The sequence below is a fragment of the Heteronotia binoei genome, chromosome 2 (assembly GCF_032191835.1).
Source record: "Heteronotia binoei isolate CCM8104 ecotype False Entrance Well chromosome 2, APGP_CSIRO_Hbin_v1, whole genome shotgun sequence".
Taxonomy (NCBI): domain Eukaryota; kingdom Metazoa; phylum Chordata; class Lepidosauria; order Squamata; family Gekkonidae; genus Heteronotia; species Heteronotia binoei.
In genome coordinates, this window is record NC_083224.1 from 152,133,198 (window position 1) to 152,157,613 (window position 24,416).

Consider the following 24,416-nt stretch of genomic DNA (forward strand, 5'->3'; position numbering starts at 1 on the left):
TTGATGTCCATTACCTTAGAGTTGTACTAATATTATAATTATTGCCCACAAAAGATAATAATTAAATATTATTTAAATGCTTACCCAAATGATAACAAGACAACACTGCTGTAACTGCCACCAGTTTTCTTACAGGGAACATGCAAAATGCATGACTTCTTTATCAAGCCATATAATGTTCAGGCAGACCTGTTAATAAAATGATACAAATGCTCTGGTTTGTTTTTTTTAAAATAGGGTTCTTCTTCTACGTATGGTAACAGTGGGAGCTCTTATGGACAGGTAACTTCTTAAAAAAACTGCTGCATTCAAAGACTAAGCCACAAAGTCTTGACTCCTTTTCTTCTTCTTTCCTTCATGTGTGGTTGGAAAACAGAATATCCATGGTCCTCTCAAACAATGGCTTGTTTTGATGTCCAAATGAGGAAAATGTGTTGTCTACAAACCAGAACTGAAATGACAGGATTAAATAGAGATTTAGAATCCTGGTTTATAGGAAAGAGAAGTGCCATTTTTTCATGTCATCAGATAAAGATGTCACAACAAATTACAGATAGAACCAGGAGGGCTTTCATTTTCCTTGCATAAGGACAGGAGTGGAGAGGAAAGCACACTTTTTAAGGACTTCATTGCTCATTCTCATCACAAACCAACTGTGATTTTGTCTGAGGCATCCGAAAGCAACAAGCATGAAATTTGCATGTACATATGTATAGCAATGCTTCTGCATTTAGTTTCCTTGGGATGAAAGGAATGTAGACAATGTGTTGGTTAAAACTATTTAAGCAGAGCATAATCATAGCAAAAGAAGAACTCATATGTACCAGATCTGCAGCCATACATGAAGTCATAGAGTTGGAAAAGATCTTGACGGTCATCTGGTCCAATTCCCTGAGAGAATTCTACAAAGAAACCCTGAACCAATGGTGCCTTATGTTCAGATATCTTTTATTGTACTCTTTCACTTTTCCTCTGAGTCTTCCAAATTAATGACATTTTTTAAAACATACATTTGCCCTCTCATCTCAGCTGGAAATGTCTGAGGGTGGTACTTTCTTTGAGCTATAATAGGGATCTGATTCAAAACACTCTGGTGAAGTATCAATTATTGGGAGCCTAGCTTCCAACCTTTACAGGCATCTTTGAGGCTCTGAAAGAAGGGCTATTCGGGCAGTCCTAAGAATGTCTCATGGAGGTGCTATCTTAACCCTTTCCAGGCATCTCAGTGTTCAGAAAGCACACTTTCCAGGTCTTGAGGATGCCCAGAAAAAAAAAGAGTGTTTTGTTCTTTTCTAGCCATTCTTAGGGCTCAGATAACCAACCAGCTAGAACTGTCTCAGAGATGAACTCTGGGGGGAAATGGAGGACAATAGCTATATTGTACAAGGGGGTGCCATGAGACTTGTGCGGGGGAGGGATTCCATACCCCCTCCATTGTTGAACTGGCAAGGCTTCAGGCCCCACCACCTAACACTGAGCCCAGCAGCCAGTGTTGCTGCTGCCACCCCCTGGCCTTGAGCAGCTGCTGGCACCCTCTTCTCCTAATCCTGAGTCCACAGCAATTCTGTGGATTATTCTGAAAGTTATGTTAAAATATCTATTACTTTATGGACTATGTCTAGATTAAATTCATTGTTGTAGTTTTATGCAAACATAAAAATAACACTTTGAAAAACCACCCCCTCACCATTACAGCATCTTTCTAAAGTATTCTCTTTTTTCTGCACAGAGTGGATCATATGGCAGCGGCAGCCCTGGATCCTATGGGCAGGTAAAAACTTGGAATATATTGTATTATTCAAATTAAAGTGATCTTTTAAAATTGAAACCTTCTCCCCCACCCCAGTACAGAACCTGCTCTGAAGAGAATCTTTTTGTGCGGGATGGCCCATATGATGGCAGTGGTGCATCATATGGAGAGAGGAAAACTCTTAAATATATTGTTTTATTCCAATGAAAATGAATGCACTTTTAAAAATGAGATGCTTGTTTAATCAAATACATTTTCCCTCCCCAGTACAGTACCTTTAAAAAAATGTCTCTTTTTGTACAGAGTGGACCATACTCTGGCAGCAGTACATCATATGGACAGGTGAAAATTCTTAATACTGTGTATTGTTCCAGTTAAAGTGAATGTATTTTTAAAACAGGAATTGTCACACACACCCTCCCCATTCTCCCCCCCTCCCCACTTCCCTCTCTCTAGTACTGACTGTTTTCTGTACATTCTTCTGTGCACAGAGTGGATCATACAGTAGTGGCAGTGGAACATATGGACAGGAAAAGACTTTTTAAATACATAGCACATATGTAATATACACTAGTAACCTATTGTGTATTAATTTGAGTTTTCTTTTTTTAGAATAAGGATAATATTCTAGTCTTTGAAAGTGGATTTGCTCTGTATTGCAGAATAAATGCTGTCAACTCACAACTGAATTATGCTGACCCTGTAGGGTTTTCAAGGCAAGAGACCAACAGGGGTGCTTTGTCATTGCCTGTCTCTGCGTGGCAATCTTGGAATTCCTTGATAGTCTCCCATCTGAATACCAGCTAGCTTAGCTTCAAAGATCTGGCTAGATTGGCTTAGCCTGGGCCCAATGCCCCATGGCGCTCTAGGCAGACTTGCTGCCTGGCGCCCCCCAAGCACCTCCACTCCTCCCCCCACCGCACCCCCCTTCCCCCGCACTTCCTCCTCTCTTCCTTCAGACCCTTCCCCCCCGTCGTCCTTTCAGCACGCTCTTCCTGAGAGCCGGTGAGCACGCCCCGTCCCCACAACACAGTTTTAGCCGCATTTCAAATGTTCGGCCGGGGAGGGGGGGCTTTAAAGAGTCAGAAAGCAGCGCTGGAGCTGGTTCCGGCATTGAAAATGACACGGGGGGGGGGGGAGAGTCCGAACTCCGAAGCAAAGGAGGAGGAGGCACGACTGGGGAGGAGGCAGGGGGCCGCAGAGCCATGGTGGGGAGGGAGGAGCCATGGAGCCATGGGAGGGAGGCGAAGGGAATGGAGAGGCAGGCAGCAGCAGCGATGGTGGCGGGTGGCAGTAGCGGCAGGGGAGGCAGGCAGGCAAACTAGGTGCTTGCCTGGGGCACCTCATCCTCCCTGCGCCCTAGGCAACCACCTGCCTGGGCCATCCAGATCAGGTCATAGAATAAATGCCAGTTAAAAAGGAGTGTGTGGAGGAGGGTTGATAGGATGAAATTAAGTTTCTCGGCCAGGACATAGTGAGGAAAAGAAGGAGTTGTCCTTAGATGTAGCTAAATGACAGTTGGAACACTCAGAGAATGGAGTACCTGAAGAGGCCAGGTTTAACTTGCCTTAAAATGTATAAAGAAAAAATCAACTGCTTAAGCATATTTGGCAGTTCCACCAGGTACCACTATTGGCTCCTGGAACTTTTCTTACCAAATGAGAAAGGTACACAATTAACTGAATCATCACCATAGGAATAAGTGTTCCTGACTGTGGCTGTGCCTTCTTTAGAATGAGGTTGTTCATAGACTATAATTGTCAGAATAACTTCATCTTGGTCAGTTAATGATGTATGCATGTTATATTATGATGCCAGGAGTCATGTTGCAATTGAAGCCAATTGAACTGAACGTCTGGTCAGGGTCAATAGTCATCACTCTTGTCACTTTGGTATGCCATTACAGGTTATCAATGATAATTAAGGTTATTGTAAGGGCAAACATTTGTTTTTAATCAATTGCAAAATAAATATACATTTTCACATAGTTACTAAAGGTATTATTTGACCTATATGTTTATATTTTTTAACCTTTAGGCACTTAATTTAAGATCCCCCAAATGTGCATAGTTCCCTCTTGTTTGTGGGTTGCCTCATTTTGCTGTCTTATTGATTAGCAGAAACAAAAAATGAAAAAGGGCTCCATGAGTCATCAAGTCACAGTAAACAGAAAAGACATCTCACTGGGAACAAAATTAAGTGTGAACATGTAGTTTACTTAAAGGTACATGAGATTCAGTCACAGAGGTAGTGAAACCAAAGAAAACATATACAATATATTCTATAACAAAGTATTCTTTCTAAACCTATACACAGAGGCAGTAAAGTCTTCCAAAAGAGGTTCTCAGGTGTACAAAAATATATTATTAAAAATCCATCAGTTTCACCAGACCCCAGCAGATTGAAAAGTGCTTGTATAATATTCTCCAAGGTCTCCATTGCTCAACACTGTTTCGATGAACAAAATGTAGTTTTTATCAAGGGCCAGGAGTAGTTCTCTTAATAAAATTAATCCTGGAACAGCTATGCCTATTTCCTTTTTCTTCAATTCCCAAAAACTTATTTGCTAGCAAATAATGTGTAGCTCTGCCATTCTTATTGATTAGTGCAGGGTCACCCATTATGTTGTTAGAGAGTTTGATACTAAGAAAAATATAAAACAAAAGATTTATGTTCTCAGATATACAAATTAAGTCAATGTAGATATATTATGGTGATATGGTATTTCAGTAACTATAATTAAAGAATGGTTTTCTTTATAGGGTAGACCAAGTGGAACATATGGCAGCAGTAATCAGTATGGACAGGTAATTTATTTTTGCTATTGTTTCTAGTAAAAGTAAATGTACATTTTTAATTGTAACTTCCCAATACGCTACCATTAAAAATATATATATATTATACAGGGTGCGCCATATGGAAGCAGTTCCCAATATGGACAGGTAATATATATTTTTTGTATTCTTTCCAAGGACAGTGAACTTGAACTCCTTCCCTCCTCCCAAGAATCTTTTTTGAAATAATAGTTTTTTCTCTTCAATAGTTTTTTTCCTTTTTATTACTTTAGTTTTCTATCCCACTCTCTCCACAAACGGACTCAGGGCGGCTGATAATCAACCAAAACACAATTTAAGGTTATAATTTAAAAACAGTAAAATTAACCATCAAAATATATTTTTTTATTTTTGACTTTTTATAATTTTTATTGGTTTTAACTACAAAAGAAAAAGCATAAGCATAGATATGGAAAAGGGGGTGAGGGCATATACAGAATAGGAAAGGCGGGGGGGGGGGGGAAGGAAAAATACAAATATATCAATTTTAAATCTACCTCCAAATAAAATATCCAATTCATTCTACCTGCAAGTATAAAATTCTCCATATATTTTACCGTCGTTATCTTCCATTATAAAACATTTTTACTAAGCTATTATTTGCAATACAAGTCTAAACAGTTCTTCAACACATATAAGTATGAACAAGTCAGAGCAGTCTCAGCATGAAACTAACTGCTTTGGCTTAACCTTGTTAAAAAAATACAAACTAATTTGTTAGTTTAGCACTATCCTTATTAACCTAGACACAAAAAAATCATATTTTTATCCTTAAAAAACTAAAAAGAAATAGAACACGGTATTTTGTCTATCTCAATATAAACAGTTTCTCCTGGGAGACATATTAAAAAACAGATCTAGCAGTTTATATAACATTTGTGCTGTATGCCTTTTTAACAATTAGTCCATCTCTTATATTCCTATTGGGCTAGAAAAAACAACTTTTTATGACCCAAAAATAAAAATCCCATGCCTGTTCTTATTACATACTCAGCTACCCACCAAGATAAGAACATTTCAGGAAACCCTTCTTACTAAAAAGAAATCTATCTCCTGAGTTATAGATTAACTTGTAGAATTACCCATATCTATAACAAACATAGAAACTAATATCATTATCTATTAAAAACAAGTTCAGCAATTTGTCAGGAAATTACGTTATCTGCCTTCTTAAAAGTTAATCTAAGATAACTATTTTTACATAAAATTCTTTTCAAAGACTTTTTAGTCCTTTAACTTTTAAATCCATATTGTTTTAAACAAGACAACTTGTTGCAGCCAAAAAAAAAAAAAAAAGGAAAAGAAGTCTCACGTAGCCTTCTAATTTCACATATCAGAGTTTCTTACAAAGTCCATGTCCAGCTATCCACTGAGAAAAATCTAATTCAGGAGGCTCTTTCTGAAAGATTTCCACATCATGATTTTCTGGTTAAAATGCATCTTCTTACTTCTTAATGCAGTCATCCTTCTTGAAGGAGGTGAGAAAAATTCCACAGCCTTTGTTCCTCTCAACTTAGCTTGAGTCGGTCTCCATTTCCGGTCTTCTTTTTTAACTAGGCCACAAGATTCCATTTTTATTTTCTTTTGTTGATTTCCCAACAACTCAATCTCCCATTTCAATTCCACAAACATCACCAGGTTCTCTTTAGCACTCTGCTCATGTAGATTTGAGATTTCGCTAGCTTTCAGCAAAAAAGCTGTCATTTGCTTCTTAACCAAGTCTGCCAATAAACCAAGATCTTGCCTCAGAGATTTCAAACTGCTTAAAATATCTTTTTTATAAGAAATTTCGCTTAGCAAAGCCATTTTTCTCTGTCAGCAAACTCAGTCCTTTAATCCTGATTAAAAAGTAGCTCAGAGTCCCAGATAGCCTATCCTTCCCGATCTCCTCCAACTGAAGTTTTATATGTTAACGTATGAATTCCAAATCAAACAAGGAAAAATCCCTCTAACAGGTATGTCATTTTGTTCAGACCATATTGCAGCCAAATAATAGTCTCTTTAACAAATATCCAATTATGATCTGGGTTGATTTAAATGTCCATATTCCGATTAGTTCAAATTGTTTCCAGTACTTAGAGATGTTCTTTGACTTTCCACGGCCTCATTCACAGGGAAATTAGAGATATCGATTTTTCCCTTTCTTTGAACTATCAAGTCATTAAAATGTAAAAAGGACCCATTAGCCCTTGGTAATTGAAAGCCGGCTTACTTGCATTGCAGATTTGTCATGCTTGAGATAGAGGGGCGATAGATCAAAAGCTTGTTGAAGAAAAGAAAGGCAAGCAATCAGGCATTCACCTTTTGCTGCTATAATAACAATCATGACGGGTAGAGCTTCAGGGCACACAGAAGGAACAGGAGCAACTGCCATTGCGCCCCCATCCCACTGTGAAAGCCCCATGCCTAAGAGAGGGTCTCTTTGGGGGTGTCACATCCATGGCACCCCTCCCCCTGCCCGATCAGGGTGGTCGCAAGCAGGAGAGCTCGCGAATCCACCTGATAGCAAGGCGACATAGCCCGGAAACCTCCTATCATTTCATGGTGCTACTCAAAATTTCAGTATAGCCAGGATCATAACTTTCTTTCTTCTGACAGTGATCCTATGGTGATCATAATTCCTCATAAGTGATATTGCTCAACAGTGTAGAGTGGCAGTCCTCTCCCATTTAGGTATTAAAGGCCTGTAGAAATGATTTAGTTTTACAGGCCCTTTAGAATTGAGGGAGATCCTGCAGGGCCCTTATGGCCTCTGGGAGGGCATTCAACATCATTGGTGCTGCCAATTTAATTTAATTTAAATACAGGTAATTGTATTCTCTCCAAGTAACCTGAAAATGCATTTTTAATTGCAACCATTTCATTCTGCCAAGTATAGCATCTTTTTTGAAATAAAAATTCTCTTCTATCCAGGGTGCGTCATATGGAGGCAGTTCCCAATACGGACAGGTAATATATTCTGTAGTATTCTTTCCAATGACAGTGAACGTGAGATTTTACTTCCTTCCTTCCCTCCTCCCAAGACTCTATTTTGAAATCGGAGCTCTTTTTTCTCTACAGGGTGGACAGAGTGGGACATATGGTGGCACCAGCCAGTATGGACAGGTAATTATATTATTTTCAATTAACCTGAAAATGCATTTTTACTTGTGACCATTCCCTCCTCCCAAGTATAGCATCTTTTTTGAAATAAAAATTCTCTTCTATCCAGGGTGCATCATATGGAGGCAATTCCCAATATGGACAGGTAGCGTATTTTATGGCATTCTTTTCAATGACAGTGAACTTGAAATTTTACTTCCTGCCTCCTCCCAAGAGTATATTTTGAAATTGCAGCTTTTTTCTCTACAGGGTGGACAGAGTGGGACATATGGGAGTACCAGCCAATATGGGCAGGTAATTGCATTATCTCCAATGAAACTTCACATGCATTTTTATTTATGGCTATTCCCTTCTCCCAGCATCATTTCTGAAATAAATTCTCTTCTATACAGGGTGCATCATATGGAGGCAGTTCCCAATACGGACAGGTCATAATTTTTTCTTATTATTTTCCCCTATAATAATAAGCTTTAAATTTTGCTCCCCCTTCCCAGAAACTTTTTTGAGATCAGTTTTTTTTTTTTTGTACAGGGCAGACCAAGTGGGTCATATGGCAGCTCCACCCAATATGGACAGGTACACTCTCCGATAAAGGAATGCATTTTCCAACCTAAAGATGCATTTTTAATTTAAACCATTTTCTCTTCCCAAGTACAGTATATATTTTTAAAATAAGACTTTCTCCCATATGTTACTGCCTGGGAACTAAAATTATGGGGAGATGCTCTCCTGACTGTCCCACCAGTTAAAGACACTTGTTTGGTGGGTGCACAAGAGAGGGCCTTTTCCATGGCAGCCCCATAATTATGGGACACTCTCCTCAGGGAGGTGAGCCTGGCCCTCTCATTGTTGATCTTCAGGAGGCAGCTAAAGACAGTTTTATTTAGGACTGTATTTTTGTTGATTTAGCTTCTGTTATTGGCAGTCATAATCAGAGTTTTTAAACTGTGATTTTAATGAGTTTATATAATTGTTTTATTGTATTTGCATATATTGTAAGTCGCTTTGAGCTCTACAAGGGACAAAGGTGTCTAACATGTTTTAAATAATAAAATAATATATAACTCTTTTTCATACAGGGTGCCCAAAGTGGATCATATGGTGGCACCACCCAGTATGGACAGGTAACTTAATATAGTGTATTCTTTCAATGAAAGTGAATGTGCATTTATAATTGCTACCCTTTTCCCCTCACAAATACAGTAGGTTTTTTTTCCTTTTGGGAGGGGGTTAAAATAATTCCAATCTGTATAGGGTAGACAAACTGGATTATATGGGGGGCATCACCCAATGTGGACAGGTAAAAAGTACGATATATGGTAAAAAGTCATGGTTAATATATTAAATTCTATGCAATAAAAGTGAATGTGTGGCTTTTTAATGGAACCCTTTCCCCATCTGAAGATCAATCTCTTACTTGTATCAATCTTTCTTTTCTGTACAGGGTGGACAGAGTGGATCATATGGCAGTGGGTCATATGGGCAGGTAAAATTCTCTCTATATATTATTTCAGTGAAAGTGAATCTGTATTTTTTAATTGAAACCTTCTCCCCCTCTCCAGTACAGTATCTTTTCAGTAGTAATGTTTCTTTTCTGTACAGGGTGGACAGAGTGGATCATATGGACAGGTAAAAAATCTTTATATGTATTATTTCAGTGAAAGTTAATCTGCATTTTTAAAAACTGAAATCTTCTTCCCCTTTCTAGTACAGTATCTTTTCTATAATAATGTCTCTTTTCTGTACAGGGTGGACAGAGTGGATCATATGGCAGTGGGTCATATGGGCAGGTAAAAATTCTCTCTATATATTATTTCAGTGAAAGTGAATCTGCATTTTTAAAAACTGAAACCTTCTCCCCCTCTCCAGTACAGTATCTTTTCAGTATTAATGCCTCTTTTCTGTACAGGGCGGACAGAGTGGATCATATGGACAGGTAAAAAATCTTTACATGTATTATTTCAGTGAAAGTTAATCTGCATTTTTAAAAACTGAAATCTTCTTCCCCTTTCTAGTACAGTATCTTTTCTATAATAATGTCTCTTTTCTGTACAGGGTGGACAGAGTGGATCATATGGCAGTGGGTCATATGGGCAGGTAAAAATTCTCTATATATATTATTTCAGTGAAAGTGAATCTGTATTTTTTAACTGAGACCTTCTCCCCCTCTCCAGTACAGTATCTTTTCAGTATTAATGCCTCTTTTCTGTACAGGGCGGACAGAGTGGATCATATGGACAGGTAAAAAATCTTTATATATATTATTTCAGTGAAAGTGAATCTGCATTTTTAAAAATTGAAATCTTCTTCCCCTCTCTAGTACAGTATCTTTTCAGTATTAATGTCTCTTTTCTGTACAGGGTGGACAGAGTGGATCATATGGTGGTGGATCATATGGACAGGTAAAAAAAATCTTAATATATATATATATTATCTCAATGAAAGGGAATCTGCATTTTTAAATTGAAACCTTCTGCCCCTCTCCAGTATAGTACATTTTGGTAGTAATGCCTCTTTTCTGTACAAGGTGGACAGAGTGGCAGCAGTGGATCCTATGGGCAGTTCTGACTGGCTTGGTGTCAGGGGTGTGTGCAAATGAGTTCCTGCTGGGCTTTTTCTACAGAAAAGCCCTGTGTAAAACAATCATGGCATCAGGGGTGTGGCCTAGTATGCGAATGAGTTCATACTGGGCTTTTTCTACAAAAAAAAATCCCTGCCTTCAAATATATGTACCTTCCCATCCAAACAGCTTGTAAATGCACTTGAAGGATCCTCTAAATGCACTTGAAGGATTATGTTCTTGCAAAAAAAAAAATACTATAGCAAAGCATGTTTGGAAAAAAATAGTACAAAGCAGAGGAAAACATAGAAACATAGGGGGAATATAGAAACAAACAGCATGATTAGAGGTCACCATACTAAAAAAAGCATGCCAGTTTGGAAGAAAAGGTAGCACAAAAATCCATGTGGAAGCAGCCTGATTAGGACAATCCTTTATCCTAAGTAAAGTTTATTTTGTCTTTTCTACATAGGGTGAATCATATGGTAGTAGTAGTTCATTCGGAAAAGTAAACACCCTTCTATGTAATAAAATGTTCAGTGAATGTGGAACTCTGCTTCCTGTCCCCTAGCACAAATGTAATTCATAACAATGTATGGTACTCACAATCTGAATATCACTCTTTTATAAAAATGGGTGAAAGTCTTTCAAATAAGTATTAGAAATTGTTTTATGAATACAACAAATCCAAAAATGCAACAAAGGCAAGGGTGTAACATCCTACACCCCTCTCACACCGAGGCAGAGCGAGGTGTTTTCTTTGCAGTGACAGACAAGGCAACCCAACCCAAAGGTAAGCAAAAATATTACTTTATTGAGCTGGCAGGTAGTTTCAGAATATACCGGTGAAAAAAAAATAATAACGTTATAAAATATAACTAACTAATACTACTTATGTAGTCCCACATCCACCAGCTGATAGGCAGGACGGCTTCTTGCCAAAAAAAGCCATGTCAGAGTGGTTTTGGGAAACAGTATAAATCCCCCTCAGCTGGCTGATGACAGCGAAAAATGAGCATCCCAGAAAAACCAATCTACTCAAGCAGACTCTCCTAGTGCAGCCGAGAGTAACTATCAATTAGAAGGAGATTAAGGCAACTCCTTTCAAGGTCACACATAACCAAAACACTGCTAAAAAAATAAAAGTTGGTAAGTGGCCCAAAAACCAAAACCACCAGATATACGTATATAATTAAGTTTTTAAAATCCACAATACCCTTTAAAAACCTTCATTACAAAGGGCCATCACTATTAAAATACATTAAAAAGAAACATAAAATGAACAAGTAATGATTAAACAAGTTAAAAACATAAAAACAACATTGCCAAAAGGTACATAGCTAAATAAGTTATTTAAACTTTCAAGTACAGCTCTAGCTCATATTATCTTAGCTGCCACTGTGCCACTCTATACAAGACAAACTAATCAGTCTAAGAGAATCATAGAGTTGGAAGGGACCTCTAAGGACATCTAGTCCAACCCCCTGCACAATGCAGGAAACTCACAAACACCTCCCCCTAAGTAAAATTAATTTCTTCTACACTATGGAAGGATCTATGTCTTCAAAATCTCAGCAAGAAATTTGCTTATAGACTATATATAAAGAGGACAGAACAAAATTTAATGTGAGAGATTTTCCAGAACTAAGGCTCCATAGATACATAAATATGAAACAATTTGTAGTTGAATGTAATCTAACATCCAGCAAAAATAGCTGAAGACATTGTTTGAAACTAGTGTTTTCAGTTTGTGGATGCTGGGAAAAGTTGAAAGTAGTAGGAAAAGAGGAAGACCCAACCAGAGATGGATTGCCTTGATAAAGTTTATGTAGTTTCTAAACAATTTAATGTGTCATGTTTAAATGCTTATGCTTTGTTTCAACTATGTTTTAGATTTTTGCTTCTTTTCAGATTTTTGTAGTCCAAACCCTATTGCCCTGTTAATTGGGTGTCCCATCCTGTTGACTGTTCTTGATTTATATTATGTAATCCATCTTCAATCTCAGTGAGAAAGGGTACTATAAATAACATAAAATGAATACATAAATAAGCAAAATAAAGGAAGCCATGGACTTCCGTTTGCAAGACCTGAGCAAGGCTGATAATGATATGACCTTGCAGAGGTCATTAATTCATAGGGTTACCATATGTTGGAAGTTGTTTGACAGCACATAACACACACTAGTTGGTGGACAGTTACATTGGACAGATAGGAAGCTCTATTGTAATATCTTTTAAACAATTTGAACCAGGGAGAAAACTGGAACGAGACATAGAGTGTGTCTGTCCAGCCATCCTGGCATATGTTTTAAAGGTTGGATACATTGGAACCAACCAATGGTCTTTAGGAATTGTTATATAAAACTACATTTGAGGAGCTTTAATGTGGCAAACATTTCCTTCAAAATGTTTCCAGAAAGCTGGAATAAGTTGCCAGTTAATTGGTCCTGGAAATTCCTGTGTTCCTGTAACTGTTAGAAATTGTTATGCCCACCAAATTAATAATAAAATAAATGGAAACCTTTCAGGATATCCAGTCCAATTACTGTTCCTTAGACCATTGTAATGAACAAAAGCCTTTCAGGATATCGCAGCATTTCTATGAAATGCACAATTCTGAGGATATTTGCCTTATATCAGAATATTTGTTGTCAATATAACCATTATAACTATTTCCTTAAGCCTTTGAGGAAAATTCCTGTTGCCTAGGAATTCACTTGTTCTTGAGATAACCCCTTTCTTGCACAAAGAAGACTCCCATAGGAACTTTCACTATTAAACTGGTCTCAGAGTGATTTAAATATGCAGATATGTAAAGACCTAATGTAACTATACACAAATAGATATCACTCCAACCACCTGTTAGTGGAAGCAGGAAATGGAGGGAATCGTCTCCCAGTGCTCCCTCACAAAGAGACGGCTGGCATGATTTCTAATTAACTGGTTAGTGCTTTATAAGAACAGTTCCAACAGTTGAAGAAGGGAAGATCTATACTTGCACCACCATTTTGAATATACAAGTCTTCAACCAGCTCAGTATGTGTGCACAGGAACCTATTTCTGCATACATATTCCACAGTGCTTAATTAGGAGTAGATATATTATTCTTTCCAAAGAAATACCATACCCCAGAAAGATTTCTCCGTCAAAACCAGCAGAAGTTATCCCTAATCTTGAGTGGTAAAGCTGCAGTACTGCAGTCAGAGCCCTCTGCTCACAACCTGAGTTCGATCCCAGTAGAAGCTGGGTTCAGGTAGCTGGCTTCAGGTTGACTCAGCCTTCCATCCTTCTGAGGTTGGTAAAATGAGTACCCAGCTTGCTGGGGGGGAAGTGTACATGACTGCGGAAGGCAATGGCAATCCACCCCGTAAAAAGTCTGCCGTGAAAATGTTGTGAAAGCAACGCCACCCCAGAGTTGAAAACGACTGGTGCTTGCACAGGGGACTACCTTTACCTTTTTAATCTTCTACAGAACTCATCTTCCTCTGGAGGCAATCAGACTAGTGGACAGGTAAGAAATGAAAAAAGGACTTAATTCTAAAATTGACTGGGAAAATTGGCAACTAAATAAATTGTGTATATTTGCAGGGATTCTCAGGAGAAACCCAGTCTGGTATTTAAATTAAAATTAAATGCTGCCAGATTTGCTATTATACCTAGAGTACAGGAGCAGTTTACCACCTAAATCCATTTCATAAGAAAATATGTTAGGCATTCAGGAAGTCCATAGGAATCAATAAATAATCTTCAGCTTCACTTTTGATCACAGCATTTATCACCCCATTGAGGCAGTCAACAGAGGGGCCCAGTGATCATCCTTATCATAGAAGCAGCATTGTAATTGATGGGCACTATTTGGGAGAACCCTTGTTATAGTTATAAAACCTATTTCTTTCCTAAATATAGGGTTCATCATCTTCTGGAAGCAGGCCATCTGGAGGACAGGTAAGAATCTTATTACAATGCTTTTTATAGTATATATTTCACAGAACTTGTGCAGTGGACTATTGGCATAAGTGAAGCGTCATGCTCTTCAGGCATTTAGAGATGCAAGGCAGGATTGTTTGCCAGGGCTTTTAATGGGATTTGAATTATAGTATCAGGACTTGGGAGGATCACTTTTACTCTGTGTAGTGTATTGTGTTTTGTTCTGTTTTTTATTCAATTGGTTATGAGTTGTCTTGAGTCCATTAGAAGAAAAAGCAGGATGTAAATGTTTCAAATAAATAAATAAACAAACATGTATACATTTATAGTAAGTGTGCATGTGCAAATTTTATTATATTAATAAAAATATATATTCCACACTAAAAATAGTGTCAAGAACATGTAAGAAAATGGGCCCTGCCCAGATAGGCTTGCACCAAAAACACAGTACAAAATATTTTAAAACTGTAAGAAGAAAAGACAGTGCCAAATTAAAATCTTAGAAGCTTAGCCATAGGTTAGCTTATTTTTTAAAAATAATAAAATCCAATATATTTGCAATTAATATATGTAAGTATGGTTGATGTTCAAAGAACAATCAATAGCTGAGCCTTTAGATGGTTTTTGTATAAGAAAAGAGAATAAATGAATCAGCTGGCAAGGAATTCCATAAACAGGCAATAAGAAAACAAGCATGACTATGCAATACAGAAGAAAGTTGTACATGACAAATAATAATATGGATTATAATTACAAATTATAAAATGGATGGAAGAAGAAACAAGGGTTAAGATGGGGGAGAATATGGAAGACCAGTAGAAGAGCATTCTGATAATCCAAGAAAATAGACAAAAAAAGAGAAGAAAGTTTGAGAAGAGAAGAATCAAGAGAAAGAAGGAATTGAAATGAAAGGACCTAGCTAATGTAATAAGCTCTGTTTTAGAACTTGTTTTCAGATTTCCAGAATCCAAACCTTATTGCGCTATTTATTGGATGTCCCATCCTAACTGTATTTGACTTACACTCTGTAATCAACCTTGATCTCAGTGAGAAAGTTGGGCTATAAATAAATTGGAAAGAAACAGAGATGGGGATACCATAACATTTTAACTCCAGGGTTCCAAGTCTGAAAAAAACTAAAACTAATAAAATTAGCGGTAGATGAAGAAAGAGACGGAATATGGGAAGAAGGATCCAAGGAAAAAAAAGGATTTTAAAAACCATTATTTTAAAAATGCAACCAGTAAATGAATGATACAATAGCAACAGAGCAAGATAAGAGGTTACTGAGAAAAGAAGAAAAGTGTAAAAGAACAATTTATCATCTCGATCATAGATGTGATCATTAACACCCAAAGACTGCAGTAAGAGAACCTAACTGGCTGAAGGTAAAAAAGTGGGTGGGAGCAATGGATAACAAAAGGAGAGGACAGGAAATCCAAACTGAAATTTCTTCAGTCTTTATATCTGAGGAACCTTATGTTACTATCAGCAAGCATTCTTTTTCAGATGGCTGTTCCAACTCCCCCCACCCCCAAAAGCTAGGGTTTGTATCCAATAGATCTGTCAGCGGAAGGAGCACAGATATTTGCTGTATTCCCCTTCCTCCAGCAGTCCCATTCAAATTCCAAGGAAGTTGACTCCCAGGGTCATAAGTCTTGTTTGGACTAACAGTGGTCCCCAACCTTTTTGGCACCAAGGATCGGTTTTGCCGCCGCTGCTGCCACCACAGCCCACCCTAGAGTTGCCAAGTCCAATTCAAGAAATATCTGGGGATTTTGAGGGTGGAGCCAGAAGACTTTGGGGGTGGAGCCAGGAGCAAGGGTGTGACAAGCATAATTGAACTCCAAAGAGAGTTCTGGCCATCACATATAAAAGGGACCGCACACCTTTTAAATGCCTTCCTTCCATAGGAAATAATGAAGGATAGAGCACCTTCTTTTGGGGCTCATAGAATTGGATCCCCTGGTCCAATCTTTTTGAAACCAGGGGGGTATTTTGGGGAGAGGCATCGAATGCTATGCTGAAAATTTGGTGCCTCTACCTCAAAAAGCAGCCCCTCCAGAGCCCCAGATACCCATGGATCAATTATCCATTTTTTCCTTTGGGAATAAGTTTCCATAGGAAATAATGGAATGCCCAGCAGACATCCCCCCCTTTCTAATGACCCTGAAGTGGGAGGAGGGCCTCCAATCCGGGGGATCCCCTGCCCCCACCTGGGGATTGGCAACCCTAGCCCACCCCTTCCCCTCCCCTTCTGTCCCCAGTGCTGTGCTGTGTTCCGCCGCCCCTTACCCACCCACATGAGCAGAGGAGCAAGGAGGCTTGGAGTCAGCCCTACCCACTTCAGCAGGGCCCAGGCTGATTCTAGGTTGTTTGAAGAACAGGCTGGAGGAAGTGAGGTGGAGAGAAGCCTCCTTCAGAACACTATTCAAAGAATCAGACCGGGCCCTGTGGAAGGTGCCCAAGCCTTGTCGCAGCACCCCTCTGATCGCGCGCGGGGGGGCAAGCGCTTCAGCAGGGCCTGGTCTGATTCTAAGTTATTTGAATAGCGTGCTGAAGTAGACTTCTCCCCGCCCTCACTTGGAGGAGGGGGCGAAACTCTTTCTCCTCCAGCCTGCTCTTCAAACAACTTAGGATCAGCCTGGGCCCAGCAAAGCAGGTAGGGCTAACTCCAAGCCTCCTTGCTCCCCTGCTTGCATGGGTGGGGGAGGCAGGCAGCGCAGCACTGGGGAAGGGAGGGGAGGGGTGGGCCGTGTTGCCGCATTGGGCACAGGGGACAGAGCACGGCACCACTTTGTGGTGCTCCAAAGGGAAAATGGGGGGGCGGTGGCGGGGGAGGAGGATGGAGTGGCAGCCCAGTTGTGGTCCGCGACCCAAGGGTTGGGGACCCCTGGACTAAAAGACATCTACATTGGGGTGCTGCAGTGAAGGTGGGAAGGGGTTGAAATCACCCTTTTTCCAACAAGCTTAACTCAACTGACAGAAGGGGTAGGATGAGCAATTTCACCCCTGCCCCTACTTACTGCAGCCCCCAGTCACATGGCTGCCAGCCCACACATGTGCTGGGACCCAGGGAATCAACTTTCCCAGGAATAAAGAGACTACTGGGGGAAGAGGAATGTCACAAAGAGCCACATCCACCTGCTCCTTGTTGGCGTTTAGTGTGTGGTCTCTTGAGACTCGAAGGAATAAAGTCTGCACACAGCTGCTGTTAGGCAAATATATACACTATTTAATTACAGATATTTACACAGACTAACAAAGTGCTCCGCATATACAACCACCATCCATCCACCACACGTAGCACTGGGCTACATTACATTTATACAGTTCAGCACAGTTCATTATCCAATCAGCTTAGTGCTGAGTCATTATACTCTTCCCCCTTACATCATCCTAGCTGATGCAATCTGGAGGACTGCCAGCTGTCAACTGTCAGATCATCTACTGTCATGTAGATCATTGCAGCTCTAGATGTGGTCTGATGACTGTATACTCTGACACTCCTTCCATTGACAGATCTCTGATCCAGCCCTATGAATTCAGAGCTATACACTCCAATGAAGAAGATTTAGATCTGAAGCCTGAGAATGTTAGGATAGACAGGGCCGGCCCTGCCACTAGGCAAACTAGGTGATGCCTAGGGCACCGGCCTTCTGGGGGTGCCAAATCGAGTGCCCCCCATGTGGACTTGGTGATGTTATTAGTGGGGGCGGAGCACAGAAATTAGCCTTGCCTAGGGTGCCAGACAGTATAGGACTGCCCTGAGTTTCTTCATGTGGCTATCATGGAAACTTCTTCTAGAGCAGTATTAGCATTAGTCATCTGCTGAAATATCCCCACTCTCACTTAACCAAAAGACAGGGGATACTAAATGTATGCCATTAGATATCTCAGTGTAAAGATGATAGTTGATCATAGCTGGGAGGATCTACCTTGAGAGTTCAAACGTTTTATTTTAGATGCTAAAAGAAAATCAAAATGACCCATAAAGGAATATTGTTAACTTTTCTGTAAAAGAAATGGCATAAAAATGGCATTCTAGTAATATGACAGGCTCCTTTTAATAATGAAATAGATGAAGGATTTTCTGTTTTATTGACAGACTGGCTGTTACTGTCCAGGAGGGGTTTCGGTAAGTACTTATTCCTGGCTGTATTATTTTGGAAACCAAGTGAATTGGAACACAACAGATTTGTGCTCAGGAATGAACTTTTTGTTTTTAAAACAGGTGTTCTCTGCAGCTAAGGCGCAGCAAATTCTATTGCTTTGGTTACTTCTTTGCAGTATTAAGTAGGTTATTAAATGTTTGAGGCTAGTTTAGTACTATGAGGCTAAAGTTTTAAAATATTGGACACTGAAGCTGAAGTTCTGTCTCAAGGGATTTGGCAAAGCTGGTATATATGATAAACAGTTTGATGCTATAGTGTTCTGGCATGGGTGCTGGGAATCAGCTTTCCCTTAAAATAAAGCCTAGTCCCTAGGCTGGGGCAAACTGAATTATTATTCGCTACAACTTTGTAATACAGGGCTGACACTAAGTAATGGAGTAGAGAAAAATGGGAGAAGGGTTATCAAAAGATTGTTCTTTTGAGCAAGAACAGAAGATTTATCTATCACATTTTATCACGCCTGTTCTAAAAAGAGACAGTCCCTCCACTATTTTACTTTCACAATTACCCTGTAAGGCAATTTAGATGGAAGGCCATCCAGTGAACTTCATGGCTGAACAGGGATTTGAACCTTGGTTTCCTCAGCTCCAGTCCAATACTTTAACAAATAGACCACAGCATATTGTTAACTTTTCTGAGAGTCTGTGTCTGGTTGCACATTTTATAGCCACAGGGTTTTTTTTTTCCAAGAGTCAGAAAGGAGAGACTTTTGATTCTGTTCCATCCTAGGTCTAAAAGCCTTTGCTCTTTACTTCCTTTTCCGCTTCTTTCATTGCTGACAAGCTACATGTGAACAATAACCAGCAATTAATATATTATTCAGATATTTACAGCAAAATCTTAAATACTTCCCACTGTGCTCCCAAGTAAGAGCACATAGGTTTGCAACCTTAATGACTCTTTCCTCACTATTGATTATACTATTGAAATGCTAGCAGTTTCAGACTTGATAAAGTTCCTGAACAAATATGACCTTCATTAGGTAATTCCATATGTGAACTATGTTGTATGATTAATACATAAGGATCTGTTTGAGTCCATGCAAAGTCACTTATGTCAAGTAATGTTTTCCAGTGCCATTCTATGTTATACAATGAATGGACACTCAGTGTACAAGATGGTGTATGTCTACTGTACAGGCAATTTCCTACACAAAAATGATATCCATATAGAAAATTTGTCAAGTGTAAAGCATGGAATATTTTCAAAATTTTCCATTTCCTCTCCTGTAATTTCAAAGGACTCATCTTACTTTGGAGAGTTAAGAAATCTTTTCCCATTATATGTTTTACTATATTTTACTCATACTGCCACCCTCTGGAAAAATGGATGACATCTGTACTCAGGGTTTTGAATCAATTTTGTTTTATGGTCTTACTGTTACTTTCAGTTCAGTTTCAGTCCAGTTATCACGATACACAAATCAAACATCAAAGGTCTTTGAACATAAGCAAAATATGTACTTACATAGAGCTTTTTCACACAGCCTAAGTATTCCGGTATGGCAGCTGGTCAGTTACTGAACAGTAATGGGTTTCTGCTGGCATTTCAGACAGACCCGATTCAGTAACTGGCTGCTACCAAAATACTGTTACCTTTTCACACAGTCCCACAGCTGTCCCAGTAGTGAGGCATGCCTGAGTTGTTATTAACAAAGAGCAGCTTCTTTCAGTTTTCAACCCCTCCTTCCGGGTTGAAATCGCTATGGGATGCTGTGTGAAATGCTCCGTAGTGATTTCAGGAGTGCCATTTTTGCGCCCTTTTTTGCCTGCCGGCACGCTATCTCCAGATTTTGGGGTGTTTTGCAACGTCGGGCTACGATCGCTATAACGCTATAGTGCCATAGCGATGTTTCAAAACAGCACCACCACAGGGATGCCTGGGCTCCACTGAGATGCCTGAGATCGCTGCGGCTGACACTTTGTAACAAGTGCCCCATTGGATACACAGTTCAAGCGAAAGATCAGGGCACCAGGCATTGGTCTGTCACCTATTGCTGTCACTTCCATGCCCACACAGGAGTCATGGGAATGTGATTGGTTTGTAGGTGACTCTGAGGCACATTTATGGGAGGGCGGGGCTGTTGCCATCTGGAGAGGGGTTGCCCATAGGGCAGCAGGTTTTGGCGGGAGAACTGACCAACAGTGATTGGTGAGATAGAAGTTGCTAACCCAGCCTGATGTGCACCCATCCATGCTCACAGGCTATTGGCTGGAAAGTGACTTGTGCCAAGCTGCAGCAGGTATAAATATTAGGGGGGAAGCCAAAGACCATGTTCAGATTGCCAGGCATTGTAAATGCTCTTCCCACTTGAATTGTGTATCCAATCCTATGGTGGTGCTGTTTTGAAACATTGTTATAGTGATCTTAGCCCAACATTCCAAAAAAAAAAGTTGGAGATCATGCGCCAGCAAAAAAGGGCATGAAAACAGCCAGCGCTCGTGGAAGAAAGATAAAGCGGAATAGTGTGAAATGGCTCGCTTCAATCACAGAACCCTACCAGGAAAAAAAACATGTGTCTGAAAACGCCCATCCCTGTCCCACATTACTCCAGGCTGGCACAATACTGGCTCCCTTCCGGTTTCCACTGGTAAGTGTGAAAAGGGCCATAGACTTTACCCTTTTTAATCACATTCTAACTGCAACAGATAATCACTGTTAATTTCAGCTCTTCCTGATAATATAGTATTTATTGTTCTCACAGCAACGGTGCACAACCTGATTAAAGAGCAGATAAAGGCTTATTTAGAAACTAACATACTTTATAAGAAAGAGGAGAGACAGATGGGTTCCTAACTGCATATCTAGCTGAGAGAGAAAGACTGAGTGTGACACTTCCAAGAAAAGGAAATTGTCCTCTGAGTAGCAATCTGGAGACAGACAAGGAATGACACTTAACAGGAGAGAGAGAAGGCGCTGTCCTCACCATCCTATCTAATTGTCTTCTTGCTGTCCCCTTCAGAGTCTTCATCTCTTCTTTGTACACCAGACATTGCCTTTTCCAAGACTCTAAAACATCTAATACTGCTTATGCAATGGTGGCAGTGACAAAATCCTTTTTTGCCATAATCTCCTAGGCTTTCAAATGTGCTGTACGGCATTCTTTGCTGGATTTGGCATGTATTCCACTAACGGTATTCCAGCTGTTTCTTAGTTCATGTGTAAACCAAGGTGGAGGAGGATAACCAAGGGAAAGAACATGGAGAGAAAAACACCATGTCCCAGACAGGCATTCCCAGCCTTTACAAGGACCTCTACGCTGTCACTGTTGGGACTCCCAGAATCCTACAAAACACTTAGGAAACTTTAAATCTTCATTCTACCCTATAAGAGGAAGGTCTTGTACTTACCAACCTTCTCAACTTAATCCTCTTAACCAGATCATTAGAAACTTGCACAATATATAAAAGCGTATGCCCTTTTCCATATGTTCAGCCCAAAGCATCTTGCAATAATCCTTTCGCTTCCATTGAAGCCAGAAATTCCTGGTAACTCAAGAAGGCGCTCTCAGCATGAATATTGTTAAGCACTATCAATATCTGTGTCCTCAACAACTGATCCAAAAGCCCCTCCAGCAGATCAACAAGGGAACCTGCTGGCAAGCTAGACCGACAGTATGCCGGTAGGATCCCCACTTTATTCTTTCTACCCAATACAAGGTACTGGTACATAACAGTCAAAACCTGCAAATGTCTTCACTGAACATCTGCAGGAGGTTGGAGACTCATGAAGAACTAATGCAATTCCTCCTTCAGGGTTGACTTGTTGCAGCACTGCTTTAAGGTTGAACTGACAGTAACTAGTCTACTCTAAACGATGGTGAGCATGAACACACCTCCCACATCTCCCATTACAAACGCTTTCCCTAGTACCTTGCCTAACATTGTAGTGTATCACAGAGATATTATACCTCTATCAGATAGTTGTTGCTCTTTACTTGATGCAAATGGACCAACCAGCAACCAAATATAGCAGAAATTATTTATTCTCAGGAAGAATTTTCTTAAACACCCTGTCACCCCAACACAACCCCGAAAATTGACCCAACTTGAGCCCAACAGCAAGTTGACTAATTACATAGGCCTAATAGGTCTGCTAGATGTTGGATTTCACTGCCAGAGGGACATACCAGATAAGTTTATGTGATTTTTTTTTTCTTAACAGGGATCTTATGGTGGACGAGGCAGCCAGTATGGTGGCAGACAAGTAAGAAATGTTCTTCAACAGTATTGACAGATTAAGGCATGATACAAAGCATGAGCATGCATGAAACCAAAAATATGGCCTGCTTTTTTCACAGGAGTCAGCAAGTAGCCAATATGGTGGTGGAAAAGAAGGCCAATATGGTGGCAGAAACCAATATGGTGGTGGAACAGGCACCTCCTATGGTGGCAGCAGCCAGTATGGTGGTGGACAAGGCAGCCAATATGGTGGTGGACAAGGTGTCTCCTATGGTGGCAGCAGCCAATATGGTGGCGGAAAAAAATGCCAGTGTGATAGCAGCCAATATGGTGGTCAACCAGGAGGCTCCTATGGTGGTAGTAGCCAATATAGTGGCAGACAAGGATGCCGGTGTGATAGCAGCATCCAGTATGGTGGTGGAGAAGGCAGCCAATATGCAGGAAAAGTAAGAAAAAATTATCTTCAAAATGTACATTTTAGTATAAAATTCAGTCTTCTGACCAGAGAATGTGACTTACAATAAAAATAACAGTCACCCTTTCTCAATTGAGGTAGCAAATATAATTGTGGCCAAAGTAGTCATAACTGTGGACAAGGCTACTAATATGATGGAGGCAAGGGGAGCTGATACAGTGATGAACAACTTAAAAATATTTCTTAGCAGTGCTTACATATGATTAAATGCCTCTGAACATTGAGTGGATTTCATCTGGGTGGATGAAAATCTCACAGATTTCTTTTACTTTGCAGGGTTACAGCCAATATGGTGGAAATACATATGGTGGCAGACAAGTAAGGAATGGTCTTAGAATATTCACAGCTTTTCACTGAAACTGACACTAAATTTACACTAAACATTGTTTTCTTTTCCCAATTTATTTTTGGTTCTATAGGGATATCCTTACGGAAGCAGTCAGTATGGTAGTGGACGATATGATGGCAGCCAATATGGGGGACATGTAAGGACTGTTTATCAAATGGATAAAAGATGTCAACTTAGAAGAGGCATTTCCTATTATTTCTCTGTCAGGAGAGACTGGGGTGAATCCAGCCATCTTCCAAGTAGCCTTCTTCCAAACTTCCTCTATCTTTAGGGGCTTTTCCTCCAAAGGAAGGGCCACAATTTGAAGGAAGACTTCTTTGATCAGAGAGTCTCCAAACTTGAGCCAAAAGGAAAGATGGGGTATATTTAGAAATGAATAAACTTTGCTCAGCGGAGTATTTAGATGGGGGTAGGATCCATCCCAATGCCTCTTCTAAGATGGTGCCTGCTTCAACTAACAAAAATTAACCCTTTTTATTTCAGACCTGTTGTGTTAATTTGTTAGGGCATAGCTCACAGTTCTGGCTATAAATTAAGTTTCCACTCATCTCATCCTTAACTTCTAAATGCTTCCCCATCCCATCCCCCCCCCCCAAAAAAAATCTTGCTTACATTTTAATTTTAACTTGGAATGTTGCCTGTGTGATGAAAATAAACTTCTGCTGCTGGACTTTTAAACCTTATTTTTCTTCAGCAAAATTAGAATGTTGAAAATGCATTCTAATTATTAAAGTAAAGGGTTCTGTGCTGTTGACGTAATGGGTTGTAGATTATACCCCAAACGTTCTATGCACAATTACTTGGAAGTTAGTACTGTGGAACTCAGTGGGATTTATTTTCAAGTAACCACACATGGGACTGTGCTGTTATGCTGTAACCTCTCAATTTATTATGACAGTGAATAGTTCTATATACATTATACTCATTAGCTGTCTACCATGCATTGCTACATAGATTTGGTGAGCTTTAAATTGTGTTCCAGGAACTTAGATTATTCAGTAGCTTTTCAGCAGTTCATCATTGGAAAGATCAGTGATGGGTGGACAGTTTGCCTACCAATATC

The 24,416-nt window shown here is 39.7% G+C and overlaps 1 protein-coding gene and 1 long non-coding RNA gene across 2 annotated transcripts; both read left to right on the top strand.

Annotated features, from left to right (window-relative positions):
- The first annotated feature begins 253 nt into the window (after positions 1–253).
- On the top strand, positions 254–13,761 carry LOC132567363 (major royal jelly protein 5-like). Its single transcript, XM_060233039.1, has 11 exons — positions 254–282; positions 1,730–1,771; positions 4,513–4,557; positions 4,657–4,692; positions 7,498–7,533; positions 7,645–7,689; positions 7,796–7,831; positions 7,936–7,980; positions 8,079–8,114; positions 8,218–8,262; positions 13,719–13,761. The coding sequence occupies exons 1-11, from the start codon at positions 254–256 to the stop codon at positions 13,759–13,761; spliced, it is 438 nt and encodes a 145-aa protein (XP_060089022.1).
- A 388-nt stretch (positions 13,762–14,149) lies between these two features.
- On the top strand, positions 14,150–23,500 carry LOC132567668 (uncharacterized). The gene is made up of 4 exons (XR_009555109.1): positions 14,150–14,191; positions 18,282–18,311; positions 23,281–23,322; positions 23,424–23,500. It is a non-coding gene; the product is annotated as an uncharacterized LOC132567668 (long non-coding RNA).
- Positions 23,501–24,416: the final 916 nt, after the last annotated feature.

Coding starts and splice junctions, on each gene's coding strand:
- LOC132567363 (XM_060233039.1), top strand. CDS start 254: ATGGTAACAGTGGGAGCTCTTATGGACAG. Junction 7,981..8,078: donor GTACCAGCCAATATGGGCAG/GTAATTGCATTA, acceptor TCTTCTATACAG/GGTGCATCATATGGAGGCAG. Junction 8,263..13,718: donor GCTCCACCCAATATGGACAG/GTACACTCTCCG, acceptor AATCTTCTACAG/AACTCATCTTCCTCTGGAGG.